The sequence below is a fragment of the Periplaneta americana genome, chromosome 7 (genome assembly GCF_040183065.1).
Source record: "Periplaneta americana isolate PAMFEO1 chromosome 7, P.americana_PAMFEO1_priV1, whole genome shotgun sequence".
NCBI lineage: Eukaryota > Metazoa > Arthropoda > Insecta > Blattodea > Blattidae > Periplaneta > Periplaneta americana.
In genome coordinates, this window is record NC_091123.1 from 146,806,786 (window position 1) to 146,823,610 (window position 16,825).

At 35.9% G+C, this 16,825-nt stretch overlaps 1 protein-coding gene across 6 annotated transcripts in view; it reads left to right on the top strand.

The window, feature by feature from the left end:
- Positions 1–16,825, top strand: part of LOC138703547 (ATPase family AAA domain-containing protein 2-like) — an 85,774-nt gene that overhangs the window by 42,705 nt on the left and 26,244 nt on the right. For all 6 annotated transcript variants that reach the window (XM_069831504.1, XM_069831508.1, XM_069831505.1 and 3 more), the window contains 2 exons: positions 5,894–6,079; positions 10,461–10,669. In XM_069831504.1, the coding sequence (XP_069687605.1) occupies positions 5,894–6,079; positions 10,461–10,669 (395 nt within the window). The remainder of the gene's footprint in view (positions 1–5,893; positions 6,080–10,460; positions 10,670–16,825) is intronic.

Sequence of the window (16,825 nt, forward strand, 5' to 3'; positions counted from 1 at the left end):
AGTCTGGAGGCCTAATTAGTCAAATTCATTCTTCTGACCTGCACACTGGGCCAGATGACATTAAGATATATGGATCATATCCGGAGGCAAAGAGGAAGGCAGAAAGTAGGAAAGGTTGGAGAATGCTGGGTTTGCAGTGAAAGACCTGCCCTTGGGCAGAACACTATGAATGAATGAATGAATAAATGGCAAATAGCGTAATATCTTAATTCTGTTTGCTATACAGCACTGTATGAAATGCCACTTCACTATCACAATGATTACAATGATTTACTCACAATATAAGTCACAGTGATTTACTCACAATGTAAGCATGATCTGCACAGAATGAGGTATTACAAGACTGCTTCGTGTTATTCACAATAGACACCAGCAAATTCCGTATACTTGAACATTCGTAGTGGTTTAACAGCCCCTAAGAGTAATAAATCGCGAGAAACAAGGAGAAAGTTACCCAGATTGAGAGACAGGAACAAACACTTCTACTATAGGATGTGATAGCAATATCTCAACACTGTTAGGTGATACGCAAAAATCAATATCATTTTCGTATTCTGTGGGTCCAAAAACATGGTAATTGATGCATTTTATGTCTGTGAGGAAATCAGTGTTGTACAGTGTAATTAATCTCAACAGAAGGTGGATGATTCAATACAAGATATTCCTGATGGTGAGGTTGAAGATGTGCAACTCCTTAACCACACGGAGACATCTTCAGCTGTTAAGCTAGCAAGCAGAGCCAGGATGGTGCTTTGAAATCAAAGACCAAAGGAAAGTCCAACTCTTACTTTTTCTTAGAAATTTGACTACAGATCTGGATGTGTTCTTTCTACCAAGGAAAATGAAGTGATCACACTCTTACACTGCAATTTAGAAGAACAGAATTTCCTTATTTTTATCAATCACAACTATTTTCTCCTGGTTACAGTACAACTGAATAGTGTTTGACAGTGAGTTGCTTTTAATACTGTTCGTAAATATTATATCAAGTATCTTTACACGATGACAGTTTGTTTGCTGTAGTGTTCACCCATCCTTACTGCCCAACTCGTGCAAATGAGGAAAGAGTCATGTCTGTAGGAACATTCACTCGTGGAGATGCTAAATATCCATTTGGTATTTGTGTTCTTGATATCAACCAGAAAAATTTTCTTACACAGAAATTTTTTCTATATTCAAGTCAAAAGGGAAACCACTGTGAACAAGCAATTTTGACTCGGAAAAAAAAATCTAGAAATGGTGCATGTACTTCGTACATGAATTGCTATGTTATATTAGGATCATAATTGAAATTGCAGTAGAAATAATTTGGACTCTACATTCCTGTTGGACACCGGTTTTTCATTTGTGTGCATGTTGTTACAGGTCCAATTTTAGAGGAATAAGTCAGTGCTAGTTTTTCATTTGCTTGCGTGTTACAATTATTATTTTTTTTATTTTGGAGAATAGTTATGTATTTAAAATCACACGATCATCTGTATCTCTGAGGGCACTTTTAGAAAGAGAAGGCATATGAGGCAGAACTAGTTCAAGGTGGTCCGTGTCGACTAGCCAGTGATAGTGAAGTGGTGTTTAGTTAAATTTTCATGAAGTCTTGCTGATGTGTCCCATATTACTTTCTTCGTTGTGCATATATTGTTTATAGCCAGGGATGAACCTTAAGCTTTGTCTTTTGATAGAGCTAACTCTACAGGAACAAAATTTGTATGTCAGCTGGGTCATGTGTTATCTCTTAAAATTAAACAGAGATATTATCCAGCCTCCAGCATGTAACATCTGTATTTTGCTTTGAAGATTTAGTTTAGTTTAAAATTCAGACGTGGACTATTTCCTGTGTATGATGTGGTGAACAACAATACTTACCACAACAATGTCTCTTGACGGGATTGCAAGTGGTGCCGGTGTTTTGTCTGTTATACACAAAAGGAAAGTTTTACACTCACAGGCGAGAAGTATGGTACAATTTTCACTTTTCATTGTGGTAGTATACAAAGTATAATAAGAAATAGCGCAAAAATTTATGAGATATATAGTTGATGTTGTAAATATAACATTCTTGCCCCTTTTTCAGTGAATTATAAATAAGGGTATTAACAACACGCCTCCTTAAAAACATTACATAACTTAAAGAGATAAAATAATTTAATTATATTTATTTTTAAGTTGGCATCCTAGGAACGAGGAGATTTTATAATTGAGTTGATTAGAATCAAACTGCACTTTGTCCAAATTATGAATATGAGATTAAGGTATGTTTCAGTGCAAAAATTTTCCAAGGAATGTGATAAACTGCTTGCTTGGAGTCAAACTGGAATTTATCTGCCCTAACTTTAGTAGTAAAATCACCGTTTGGAGTCTTACTGCACTAGTATTTCGTCTTTTCTGGTCAGCCTCAGCCATTGCACTATGTTATTGCCTGTCGGCTATGTTGTGTGAAGTAGGTCATGTGACTCTGGGAGTTCCATGTGTACAACACATATGCGTTGCTATAATGTATATTACAATAATTTCCGTGCATTTTTTTAAGCGCTTCAGTAAAGCACTTCATGCCTTTGCTGCAGCAAAATGAGGGTCGAAAAAAAAAACGTAAGTAGGTCAACTGACTGCAAAATGGTGGACAATTGATATTGGCTTCTATTACTGCAGTAATAAATGTAAACTTAAAAGAACCGAACATGTTAAATAGTTTCGACTTCCATGATAATGTCATAGAATTATTATTACTAGATGATTTTAACAATAATAAACATTGCAAAAGACCAAAACATGCATTCTGCCATGATGGATCGTGCAGCAAACTCGTAAAGCGATGTTTTGATTTGCTGCACGCTTGCTACAGCGATGGTGAAGCAAATGTAATAAAAGAACGGTCTTGCTGCAGCACTTTACGTCTTGCTTTTAAAAAAAATGCGTGGTTTATCATGCAGTATCTAAAACCAATAATAGAAACATATTGTTTAAATCATAACAAAGTGTTCTTATAAACATGTTTAATTTAACCCATATTCCATATTATGAATATATTTTAAACTAATTGTTATTGTACAATGGACATTTTTAATGTGAGGAAGAAGCTGACACGTACAGGGTGCGTCAGAAAGAACGGATGGATTTCACATGGCAAGAAAATTGTAAGGATTTGTCAAATCAAAAATTTATTGTTATCAACATATTCACCAATACATGCAGTTTATTTATGGAAAACAACATTATCCATATATGTCCTTGGCTTTCAATACAGGCATCGAGGCTTTTTCTGAAGTTCGCCATCACTTTCACAGTCATAGCTGGTGCAATTGCCACAATTTCTTCACGAATCGCCATCTTCAGTTCACCCAGTATATGTGATCGATGTTTACAAACTTACGGCTTCAAATGGTCCCAAAGAAAGAAGTCGCAGGGCGCGAGATCTTACCGTAGCCTCGGACAATCTCAGTGCAATAGCATGTTTGTGGGCTGATCTTTGAGGTGGCTGGAAAACCTAATGTCTGTCTCCACGTTATTTGCAGGTGTACACGCGCTCCGTGTTCATTCAGGTGATTTTTTTCTTTAATGTTGAACCTGTGATACGAAATGAAGCCACCCACCGCAAAATTGTATTCCGAGTTGGAATCCTAGCGTGACGTCCGATGTCGAAATGAGTCCTGAGTGGCGATCACAGACTCTTCATTTTTAAAAAATATCTCTACGATGAAAGCACGTTGTAAGTCAGACCAGCACCATGTTCTCAACTAAAATTGCATTCTCTGGCTGACCCAACAGTCGTGGTCCCCCTCACTCTATCCCTCCCCTCGCTGCATATCGATAGTTTGAAATCCATCCGTTCTTTCTGACGCACCCTTTATAAGCTTGGAGGTGTTGTGTATCTAATAGCCAATCAGGAACCACTATGCCACGTGCATTTATTTACATCTACTTAAACCTTTAGCTGGAAAGGGAACTGTAGGATCCTGCACCTATAGGTAGTCATAAGCTAAACCATTAAATTGAGAGGCTTAATTTTAACAGAGAAGAAGAAAATAAATAATTTTCAATTTCAGTATGTGTACTAAATCACATATGCTTAAGTTGAATTGTTGCCAGATTCGTACCCTACTCCTATAAACATGCTGTATTTCCTCTTTATGCTGAAGAAATAAACAGCAATAAATTCAGGATTGCTCTACAAGGAATTCTGGACATTTGAGTATACTTTCTCGCTTAGTTTTTCAAGTGAGAATTTCCACATGTCAAATAGTGCAATACTATATTCAACTTTTTTTTAAAAATTAAGGTACTGTTTCTACACAGAGGGTTTGGAATTGAACGGGTTACATCAGCTTCTTGTCTATGCGGATGACGTGAATATGTTAGGAGAAAATCCACAAATGATTAGGGAAAACACGGAAATTCTACTTGAAGCAAGTAAAGCGATAGGGTTGGACGTAAATCCCGAAAAGACTAAGTATATGATTATGTCTCGTGACCAGAATATTGTACGAAATGGAAATATAAAAATTGGAGATTTATCCTTCGAAGAGGTGGAAAAATTCAAATATCTTGGAGCAACAGTAACAAATATAAATGACACTCAGGAGGAAATTAAACGCAGAATAAATATGGGAAATGCCTGTTATTATTCGGTTGAGAAGCTTTTGTCATCTAGTCTGCTGTCAAAAAATCTGAAAGTTAGAATTTATAAAACAGTTATATTACCGGTTGTTCTGTATGGTTGTGAAGCTTGGACTCTCACTTTGAGAGAGGAACAGAGATTAAGGGTGTTTGAGAATAAGGTTCTTAGGAAAATATTTGGGGCTAAGAGGGATGAAGTTAGAGGAGAATGGAGAAAGTTACACAACGCAGAGCTGCATGCATTGTATTCTTCACCTGACATAATTAGGAACATTAAATCCAGACGCTTGAGATGGGCAGGGCATGTAGCACGTATGGACGAATCCAGAAATGCATATAGAGTGTTAGTTGGGAGGCCGGCGGGAAAAAGACCTTTGGGGAGGCCGAGACGTAGGTGTGAAGATAATATTAAAATGGATTTGAGGGAGGTGGGATATGATGGTAGAGACTGGATTAATCTTGCTCAGGATTGGGATCAATGGCGGACTTATGTGAGGGTGGCAATGAACCTCCGGGTTCCTTAAAAGCCAATAAGTAAGTAAGGTACTGTTTCTTTCATTAACGAAATAAATTTCCATGTAAATATGTTAGTTTATTTCGCGTGTTATTTACACCAAGATCTACTGATTTTTTTTAAGAAAAAAAAAAATTTGGGTAAAAATTACATTCGGCACGAATGTTGAAACATAAATAACAAACAATGATGAAACAGCTTGCTCATGCCATGTGCTGGAGCGATGACTACATTTTCTTTGTCCTTCACATATCTGCTGTCTCTGCTTTTCACTTAAGCACCATGTGTCAACACTGTACTGCTGCCAGCACACTATTGGCTTAGACCATATGCCTTCTTATTCTGAAAACGCTATGAGTGTATATTCTTGTGGATTTTGTGATATTTAAATGTTAGGTTTATCTCTTACCAGGAAAGGAAGGGAGTACCTACAGATCTACTCATTAATGAGTTATTGGACTTGTCTGGACATTTGATTGACACAAATTCTCCTGAGCCGCTATTGTACAGTAGGAAAGTGAGCAGGACTCTGCTCCAAGACTACGCTTGGGAATAGGTTTGAATTGCACTTGGAACTGTTAGGTTTTTCACTAACTCTAAAGTGAATGTCATGTAATTTCATGGTGTACCCTTGGACTCATCTCGCTATCATCAACTCTATTGATGCAGAATAACTATACACTTGATAGGGTATCATTAAATAACTCATTAATGGAAATCTGACCACTCCTTTTGAACACCTTGTTTGATCTATTTCTTGGTATGCAGGTTCTTCATGTTTACGAAGCCAGTGGATGTGCAGGAGGTGCCAGACTATCTATCCATCATAAAGCAGCCAATGGACTTGGAGACCATGATGACAAAGATTGATCTTCACCGATACGTGTGTGCCCAGGATTTCCTTGACGATGTTGACTTGTTGTGTCGCAATGCGCTGGAGTATAACCCAGACAGGCAAGTGCTCAGCTTTATTAAGGACTTTTTTATTCACTATTCACACTTTTGTGTTAACGAATTTCTGTCTAATAACTTATCATTAAAAATATAATATTTAGTTGGCAAACATTTTCGCCTCTAATTTGTAAGGGACCTTCAGGTCACTGTGTTATGTTATGTGTTAAAAATTCTAAAACATGTACACATTAAAAATTAAATTACATGATTGCATTATTATCAAGGGCTGTTATTACTTGTATGTACTATTATATTCATGATTCTTTAGTTATACACTAGCTGAAAGCACCCGGCATTGCCCGGGTTGTCCTTTTTGCTTTTTTTTTTTTTTTTTAATTAAACTGGTTGTTAGAATTCTCGGAAATCTCAGAAAGTCAACTATAGACAACCAAAACGAATTTCATCATGTGCCATACGTTCAAATGTTTTTTAATTTGTATGTATGTGTGTGTTTGTTTATTTACTTTGACGTAGTTAAGGCTGTCAGACCTTCTCTTCCTCATCATCAGAAATACAAATAAAATAATAGAAAAATCGAACTATAAATAAAATAAAACCAAATGAAAATATATACAGGCTACAGCCACACAAACTTTAAATAAGTTAGCATTGCCTTGAACTTCAGCAAAACAAAAACGCACCCCTCAGTCCCTATACGCCCACTTAACGTTAACTCAATTTTCTACAGACCCTATATTTTATCTCTGCCGGTCAGTGACTTAAATTTCAAGTGGCACATCTTAGTCGTGGGAGTCAGCGTGTTAAAAATCATTACAACCTTCCTGCCGTCTCCTTTCCTCCCCACCGCAAATGTGATGTTGCACAGAAGCAGAGATAAAGTAATTGTAAGATCTGTAAATTGATCTACTGTGCTGACATACATTTCACGTCACTTCATGTATATGTATGAGTTCATTTAAATTTCAGAGACAGCAGACGATGACGATGATGTTCCCAGTCTGAACCCGTTGGGGTGTCATCGTGAGCCAAAATGTATCTCTGTATCGGTCATACAAAAGAATCAATATATACATTTAATTTATATTGGAATTTTTTTTTACCCCTTGATCGCTGTGCGCTGCTTATATAATATCCAGTTCTTTTTGATATGACTTGAGAAATTGTATCTCACAAATTCACAACATATTAATTATATTATTATTTTATGTACAGAATACAGATACAATATAAACTCGCAAGAAGTAATTTTTTAACATAAAGACTAATATTCTGAGAGACATAATATGCAGGTATTTTAGAAATAAAGAGATAAAGGTACAATATCTTAATAATCATAGTAATTATGACAGTAAACTCCTATACAGCTTCACATTGTAACCCAACCTAACTGACCAATATATAAAATTTTAACACTGACTAACGAAAATATACATGGATTTTGCAGTAGGCATTGCTTTTATTATAAAGATACAGTACTTTATGTGTAACTAAAGAAAAATGAAAATAATAGTACAGCAAACTCGATTATTCGTGTGCAGATTATTTAGTTTACGGGTTATTTGTGCAGGACTTTTTTTGTACTTTGGTGAAGGTGTTCTATAGATTGAAATAAGAAATTTCGAATACATGTGAACTGAGATCGCACAACTAGCAGCCTGAGTATCATAAATAGTAACAATCGACACACAGCTGTAGTATAAACAGTACAGTACCCACTAGATAAGCGAACCAAACTGGTAAAACTTATGAAAACTAAATCTAATAACATACTGTACAGTAATTTCAATGCAGTAATGCATTTAGTACTGTAATTAGAAACAATAGAATATAAATGATATCGTATTTTGAGTGTGTAATTTGTTAGCATTAGAGCAACAAAGGATGTTTTGTCTTTCTAATTACAGTTTAGTTAACTTTTATTGTTTTTTTTCTTTTGTCGAATGTTGGTGACAGTTATTTTAAAATTAAACTGACGTCGCGGTTATTATTTTGCTGTAAAAAGTAAAAATAATAATTTTAAGTACAGTAAGTTATCTTTCTATACATATAGGTTTATGATTTTCTTATGCTAAACCATTATTGTGGCAAATTAATAAACATTTCTGATTATTCGTGTTTTTCGTTTATTCGTGTCGTTTTGTCTTGTGATTAGCATGAATAAACGAGAGTTTGCTGTATACATAATAGCTGTTGATAATACTGTAACCATGTAATTTAATTTTTAATGTATGTATAATGTTTATAATGTTTTAGAATTTTATCACGTAACGTAATAGTGACTTGAAGAAGCCTTATAAAACAGAGGTGAAAACGTTTGTCAAGTGAATATTGTAGGTTTCATGACAAGTTACTAGATGAAAATTTGTTAAATAACACAAAACTGTGAATAAAAAATATTGTAAACAGTAACTTATCAGAATAACATAAATATTGAAATGAAGACATTATTACAAGAACAGCCTTAGTCATTTTTAATGAAATTGAGTTAAGGACACATTTGCTACTATTTTAAATGTTTATAGACTATGTCAAGTGCAATAGACCCAAGGATAAAACACCAGTTGAACGGAAATAGCTGACGTGTTAATCTTTTATTTTTTATTGTTCTTCTGAAAAATAGTAATTTTGACAAGAGTTGGTTTTGTAATAATGTCTTCAAATATTTATTAAGAAAGTCACTCTGATTACTTTTGATTTCTGCAAGGATTGTTAGATAAACAAATTTACTCCTCTTTCTGGTTGTTCCATAGTTTTGGGTGTCATACTTGAGCTTACTTAAGATATTTATGAATTTTAAAAACAAAAAAATCTTTATAATTACAAAATTTATGTTACTTGTTTAAATCCTATAAATAGGATTTTTCCTCAAAATTTCATTTTTTTGTTTTTACTTCAAACTGAAATTTATTGTTCCACCTGTCACTAAATAATTGTATAGATTTACACTGAAGAGAATAAAAAGCTGACTTTCTGTTTATGCATTAAAGAAGACCAATAATATTTCACTTTCTCATTAAAATAGAAGCATTGTGAAGCTGAAAACCTCGATTTCGAGATTTTCACAGGAGAGGTTAATTTGTAGAATTTCTTACCTGTTCGTTGCATAATGATAAAATATTTCCCCATCAAGTGTTAAGTCCTCTTTGTGTTCCATTAATCAGGAACGAATTAAACAATTCTTGGAGAAGCCTTATCATTTGAAATTGCACCTACTGCTTCGAAACCACTAACAGTGAACACAGTAATTGTGTGAAAATGAAACAAGAAGTGTCAACTTGCCACAGGGAGTCAGTTGGCCACTGTAATTATTTCTGTAACTCAGTAATGCAACCTGACTGCAGTACGTTATACAAAAGAATGCCTCTTTTCTGCAATGAAAACTAGACTAACATTCAAAAAGGGCTTAATTGCATTATTCTCATTCAAAGACTGACTCTACTTCAGCTCATAATTAGTGGCCAGCTGTGAAATGGTTAGTATTTCTTCATTGTTGTCAAGATTTCACTTAAAGAAGGGATGCCAATAATCTCACAATCAGATATACTTACGACTAAAAGAAATGGAAAGTTGTTGTTGTTTAGTGCCTTGCATTTGGCAATGAAGCCATTAGCAGTCATGCTTTCCAATACTTTTGAGCTGTAGTTTCTTCTGATCTTAATGCTTCACAGGTCTTCAAGTGGTCTTCATTCATTTCTGCTGGATCGTTACACAGGACACATATGGCTGAAGCTGAGATACCTATTCTGTAGAGATGACTTGCTAGACAGTCATGATTTGTCAATAGTCTGAAGCCTGCAACTGCTGTTTTCCTTGGTCTCTGGGGGATTATATCTGGGTTGGAAAGTAGTGTAATCCATTTTTTGTCTTTAGCATTTGATTCTATTTCTTGTAGGTATGAATGAGAAAATTTTGTAGTGATCAAGCATTTTATTGAGGAATATGAGAAATTAAATTCAGATTTTTGTTTTATTGTTGTGCCTTTCTTGGCAAGTGTGTCTGTGGTTTCATTCCCCATGACTCCACAGTGTGCTGGAATCCATTGGAGATGGACAATCTTATTAACTTTTTGGAGTTGTGTTAACATTTCGTAGCATTCTCTTGTTTAGAAATGGAAAGTAAAAAGCTACCTTTAGGTCATTTTAGGCACTATAAAATGCTTTCAATACATAAGATTTTTCATGAATCGTAAAGATATGTAATTACTTCTCATGTCCCATTCAAGGAATTAAATAGGCATTTGCCTTAAAATCCGAAGTCTAATGATCACTTACACACTGTTACAAGAGATTTTTTTTTCTACAATTTCTTGTATTTTAACAATATTTGATGATTTTCAGAGGCCATATTATTGATTTATTATCCCTTAATTAGTAATCTTCACTTGCATATGCACCCCTTGAGGATCACTTCTTTTCTGCAGGGATCCTGCTGACAAGCTTATCCGCCACCGTGCCTGTTCGCTCCGTGATACTGCTTACACCCTGATCAAAGCTGAGATGGATTCTGACTTCGAGGAGCAGTGCAAAGAGATCTCTCGGGCCAGGAGGCAGCGGGCCGAGTCTCCGTCCAGGTTTGCACCAGAGTTTGTGCATACCAAACCCCTGGCTCCTCAGTCAGTGCCCGGAGAAGGTTAGTGTGGGACTTCCAGTGAAATGGAAGCAAGGTCGATAAAAGCTTGGGTGGGGAAAGTATAATGGGAAGTTCAGGATTTGCGTTATTTACCACATTCACCTCAAGAAGATTGACATAATTTTCTGATGAATTAATGAGATTAATTTTTGTGTGTAGTTACTCAGATGTCCATGAAATCAATGTAATGAATTTCGATTATTGCACACTGTTTTATCGTATTTAAATAGTGTGCATTATTACTTGGCACTTTACATGGTTGATTTAAGGAACAGGACACAGGATGGCTTCAACTTGTGTTATGTGCATAGTAGTTTTGGTCAGAATCAGTTGTCACAGTTTCTTATAGTGATCCGTTTATTTCCTCTTCAAAAGTGACCTCAATTAGCTCATTTTGAGCCTTTTAAAGGTGATTCTTGCAATATAAATATAGTTAGATACCATATGCTTTTTTATGTTGAGTTCAAAGGATAAAATGTAAATGTTATTTGAACGAGATTTTACTTGTCTATGTACAAAAATGTGAAGAGTGTTCTATATGTTTTTATTCTTTAAATTTATTCTGTAATCCTTAGTGAGAGAGAAAAGCTGCATGGTTTGATCAAAATATCTTTGTATAGCAGAAAATACGTAATATTTCAATACTTTTTGAGAGGCATTTGAAAATGGGTGTAATGTTATAGCACAAGATCTCTATATATTGTGCAGACAGCATTGTAGTCATGTAGTTAACCTGTATCATATTACTCTCTTCTGATTTCATTGTTAGCTGCATGTTAATTCTTCGTTGTCATGCCCAACTCTAAAGTGATGATTCATGAAGGTTTTAGGAAGTTGTAATCCATAAATCTGCCACACGTAAATTTATACTTAGTAACTACTTTCATAAAAAGCAATGATCTCTTCATGTCCGCCAAAATTCCAGGTAATGGGACCACAAGGTTAGCCATTCTTGAATCGGTAATTTTGGTTATTGATATCATATATGACTTATTTCAATATTCATTTCCTCTAATAGTAAACCATGTTGATAGAGAAAATTATGGGGATAATTCTGTGTAATATGTCCAAGTAAAATGTGAAAATTGTGATGTTCAAAATGCATTCTATGCACAGATATAAACAGAGCCTCTGTTACTATACACTAGCACAATAGACCACATATAAGATTTCTTTGTAACTACAGGGGTCTGGTGGCTAGAGTGCTGAATTTATAATTCTGTGGGCCTGGGTTCGATCCCTGATATAACTTCGATTTATAACTTGTGTTGGGCAAGCCCATGGTCCATGTAACACAGTGGTTTTCTCCAGGAGCTTCTGTTCCCTTGTGGCATTCCAACAGATCTCCATCTCGTTGTGGGTGTTCCATAGACCAGCCTCCTATGATGCACCCTGGGCCAGTGACTCTGTTGGTAAATTGGTCTACACAATTGGCTTCATATGGGTGAATAAAACCGCAATTAGTAAAAAAAAAAAAAGTTCTTTGTGTGCATCTTTTCAGCAAAAATAGTTGTAGAAATTTAGTATGACAACAGATGATGAAGAGGCAATAGAGAGCAATAGAAGAAACTCGAAGTGTAGAAAAGATTTATTCATTTCGTCTTAACTAGGAAGCTGTTGTGGTTATAATCACACCAGTGACATGGCATTTTCGAGTCGTGTGACATTTATGCTACATTGCTCTCCTATTTTTGGAGAACAAGACAGTTAATGACTTTGTCAAGAACTCAGATTAGTTAACAATAACATTTTTAAAATTGCATTTACATTTTATCAAGAAAGGTCATGTTTTTTAAGTTTTCGAATACATACACATTATGAGGTTATGCCACATTTCCTACTGAAAGAGCCAACTTTTGATGAAGAATAAAATGTATGCAAGTTCCCCATTAGTTGTCTTGCCCAATAAACTCGGAACATAACAGTTATTTTAGTTGTAACTAAAAGCTCGAGTTCATTTTAATTTCTCAATGTCTGTATTACTAGTATTCGTTTCTTGAAAAATTGTTGTGTTGAACAGTTGACAATGAAGCCATTCATTCTTATGGATGGTTTTTTAATTACTGAGGCATTCTTGCAATGAGGCATTCTTTGTTCATATCTTCATTCAATTGACATATTAGAGATATTGCTGACTGGAGTCAGCTATTTTGGCTTGCTATCATGAGTCGTTAGTAATTTTATAGTATTTAAGGCATTTTTCGTGCTTTCAGCGTATTTTGTACTGAATGCAAAGACAGCTAATCAGTAGATCTGAATAGGTGAACTATCTTTCGTAGCGAATGTATAAGGGGTTTTCAATAATGAATGATCATTATTTTTCTGTAACATCATACTGTACTTATTCTCCAAATTTTGATAGTCTTTCTGAAAACAGTCCCATTGGTTACAATACATTTGTTTCAGCATTCCTGCATTCTTCAAAGACTTGCTCGAAACCATTTTTGATAACTCCTTCAGGATCACCTCCACAGCCTTCACCACATTTTCTCAAGTCTGAAATGCATATGATGGTGATACTACTTCAACTTTGGAAAGAGTATATATAGTCCCTGCACTTCCAAAATCTGCTATGTGCATTTAAACATATTCTTCAGGAGAAAGAAAAAAAAAAACATCACTTTTAATTCCCTTAATTTTCATGCGATGATTGAAATTATACCGAAAATAGATTTGAAAATCAAGGGAATTAAAATTGATAATTTTTTTTTCTTTCTCCTGAAAAATCTGTTTAAATGTACATAGCAGATTTTGGAGGCCCATAGTGTGAAGTGTGGACTGTAGGGAGAATGATGGACACATTCCACATTTATTTTGATAAGATAATCCATGACTGCATTTTCACTATGGGGCTGTGCATTAATGTGGTGCAACATGTACCCTGCTGCCTTTAAATACTGTTGTTTTTGTCTGACATGATTGTTCAAGGTCTTCAGTACATTTTTGAAGTATTTGTTTGCTTGTACAACATATTGATAAATCATTTCTTGAATGCCAGAAAATGAGATGACCATGACCTTTTCTGCAGATGCCACAACTTTGGTTTTCTTTGGTGTTAGTGATGATGGAGATTTCCACACAGAGGTTTGTTGCTTGCTCTCAGGGTCAAATTGATGCATCCAAGGTTCATTTCAAGTTGTGATCTTTGAAAGAAACCCCTCACCTCCTGTAATGTCTGTTTGAGTCTACTGTTTGCAAACTACAATTGTTTGGGAGTAAGCAGTCTTAAAACCCACTGTGTACTAATGTTACTTGCAGTTTTTTTTTTGTTACCAATATATGAGTGACACCTAATGAAATTTCAGTATCTCTGACAAGGGAAGGGTTTTGGCTCGAACAGGAATTTCGTGTCCAAAATTTGTATACAGGCCCATCTTTACATCTCTGTAAAGCTCCCAAAAGCATTCGTTTGTGTAATGTGTGGTTTGTCTGTTAGAGCACTGTACAAGTTGAGGGGCAGGGAGAGCACTGCACAAGTTAGGGGATGGGACACCTTACCCGTAAGCCTAGCCTAGCCTAGAAGCTAGTGCGAGTGGTAAAATGTCTAAAGCCCATTTAAGAACATTTTTCTCCAACGTTCTGTCTGAAAATATTGCAGCTAATCAAAAATGTACACTGTTGTGTGAGTCACTGAATGCACACAAGGACACGACCTTAATAAGTGAATCATTCCAAGGCTAGGACATAGAATGTATGAACATTCCACCTAAAAAACTAAATATATCCAGCCTCTGAATATCTATTTCCTTAGACAATACAAAATATATGCTCGGAGGAGACAATACAAAATATATGCTCGGAGGATAACAGATTGCATAAGGACTCTTGCTGAGAATCCAGAACTTAACTTGGGAAATCGAGTGTTTATGATGAAAATGCACTCTGTTATTCATAGCCAATTGTCTGCTTGAGTATACCGCCCTATGCTTCAGTATTCCTGGCAGTCACCTGGTTATGTGAATCCTGAACAAGTCTCGGACTTCAAAAGTGTAATTCAGGTAGCATTTGATTTTTCAGCACTGGAGTGTGGTTCAGAAGATTGTTCAGGTGTTGCTTCTGCGTGTTGTGCTTATTGCTCTGCTCCATGCTGTTTCAGGCATTTTATAGAGAATCCTCATGTACATTTTTAAAGAAGTGTATTGACTAATATCAACCAAACTGAGAGTTACACAAATGAATGCTTTAACGGTCTTCATCACCATTGTGAGGTAAGCCTCTGTACAAATTTTTTTACCAAAAATTCCTGTTCGAGCCGAAACCCTTCCCTTGTGAGAGCTGTTATTAGTATATCGTTCCTCATAATTTCAGCAGCAGTGTTAATGTATACATCCGTAGAAGCTGCAAGTGGAGCTCTAGGAATTGTGTCTTTTGATATTTGCCTTCCATCTTTCAACATCTTGTTCCACATACGAGTAGTAATGTAGGGTGGAACAGATTCTACACAAACTTGTTGTAATATTTTGTACACCTCAGTACACGAATTTTCGAGATGAGCAAAATTTCAGAGCAAAGCATTGTTCTTGGAAACTGAACATTTCTCAACTTGATCGGCTTTCACAGGTTAAAACCGAAAATAAACTGAATGATAACATTATTATGTAATTGATGAGGTGTTATATTAACAATATAACATGGTATTTAAATTCAAAACTGTTCAAGTAAAAAAAGAAAATATGATAATTTGTTACTAAACAACCTGTGTATATTCATTATGAAACTATTCTCTGTTCAGTTTTTCAAGTTGTATCAGGATTTCAGAACATTGCATAGTTTTAGAAAATGTCATTGCTTAGGAATCTGACTACATTCTTAACCCAAAGTCCCAAATTATTTTTTTCTACATTTTGATGTTTTAATTATTGGAAACACATAGGAAAGTCCAGCAGAACACATACCTATCATACATAATATTTTGAGATGCCTGGTTTCAGAGAAAATAGCTGTCCTCTAAATAGGACGCTGGGATCTACTATAATCATAAGAACCAAATTTGCCTGATACAGTCGTATCTCATGGAATAGCAAAAAACCATTACTAAATTTGGCTGATACAGTCATACTTTATGAAATGATGCAATACACTGCATACACAGTGTGACGTTACATTTCACACAGTATGACTTCGGTTTTCCTCCACAGCTAGTTCGTGCGCATCTTCTCTCTTTCTTTCTACGGACAATGAAGTGTCCAACTCCATCCATCCTGATATCAGGACAACTCTTAGGTAGCTAGAGGGTGATGCAGATGGTCGCCCTAGTTGTTTCCTGCTTGTGTCAAGTTTGAGATAGGACAGTCACTGCACATCTGAAATTTAGAAGATCCAGTGCATTTGCCCCATGTGCATGTCTACATAGGAGCCATGCATTCACCAATGCCAAGTCTATCATTGTTGTAAATATGGGTCAGTAATACTTCTTTCTTGGAACACCAATTACGTATTTTCCTACTAGCCAATCATGATGGCTAGTGGGAATTGTAGTCTTCAGTACTCCGAGTGTATAGTGTCATAATTTGTGGAAATAGTGACATACTTGCTGTCATTTCACCGGACGAAAAGTACTTCTCTATTTCGGTCATCCAAAAAAATCCATGGCGCTACAGCCCATGAAGGGCCAAGACCGACCAGCTGACTGCTGGCCTCACGTCCACATCCCGAAGCAGAGGTGGACGATCATCCAACCAGAATGGAGGTATCGTGTGTTTAGCACACAGCCATTATAGCTGGTTTGCGAAATCGGATTTTTGCTACGTAGCTCCCCAAGTGCATCACAATGCTGGGTGGGCACCGATCCCATACACTGGCCGAAATTTCATGAGAAAATTTCTTCCTCCATGAGGACTCGAACCAGTGCGCATTCCGTAACACGAGTCCTAAGGCAGGATGCCTTAGACCACGTCGCGGGACCTATTTCAGTCATACTGATAGTAAAACGTACCTCGATCTTGCTTCTTTAATTCCTTGCTGTTCCGTAGTGGACATTCTTCAGTAAGGCTCTCTCTTACAGTTCCTGTTGCTCTGTATCCTGACTTTGAAGATGAATAGGGATATCATGATTCGTGAAATAGTTATCAAAGAGCACAGTATAAATATTTGAGTGTTCAACACAGTCGAGCATATTCAGAATCACTCTCGATCCAACAACAAATAATCTTTTTC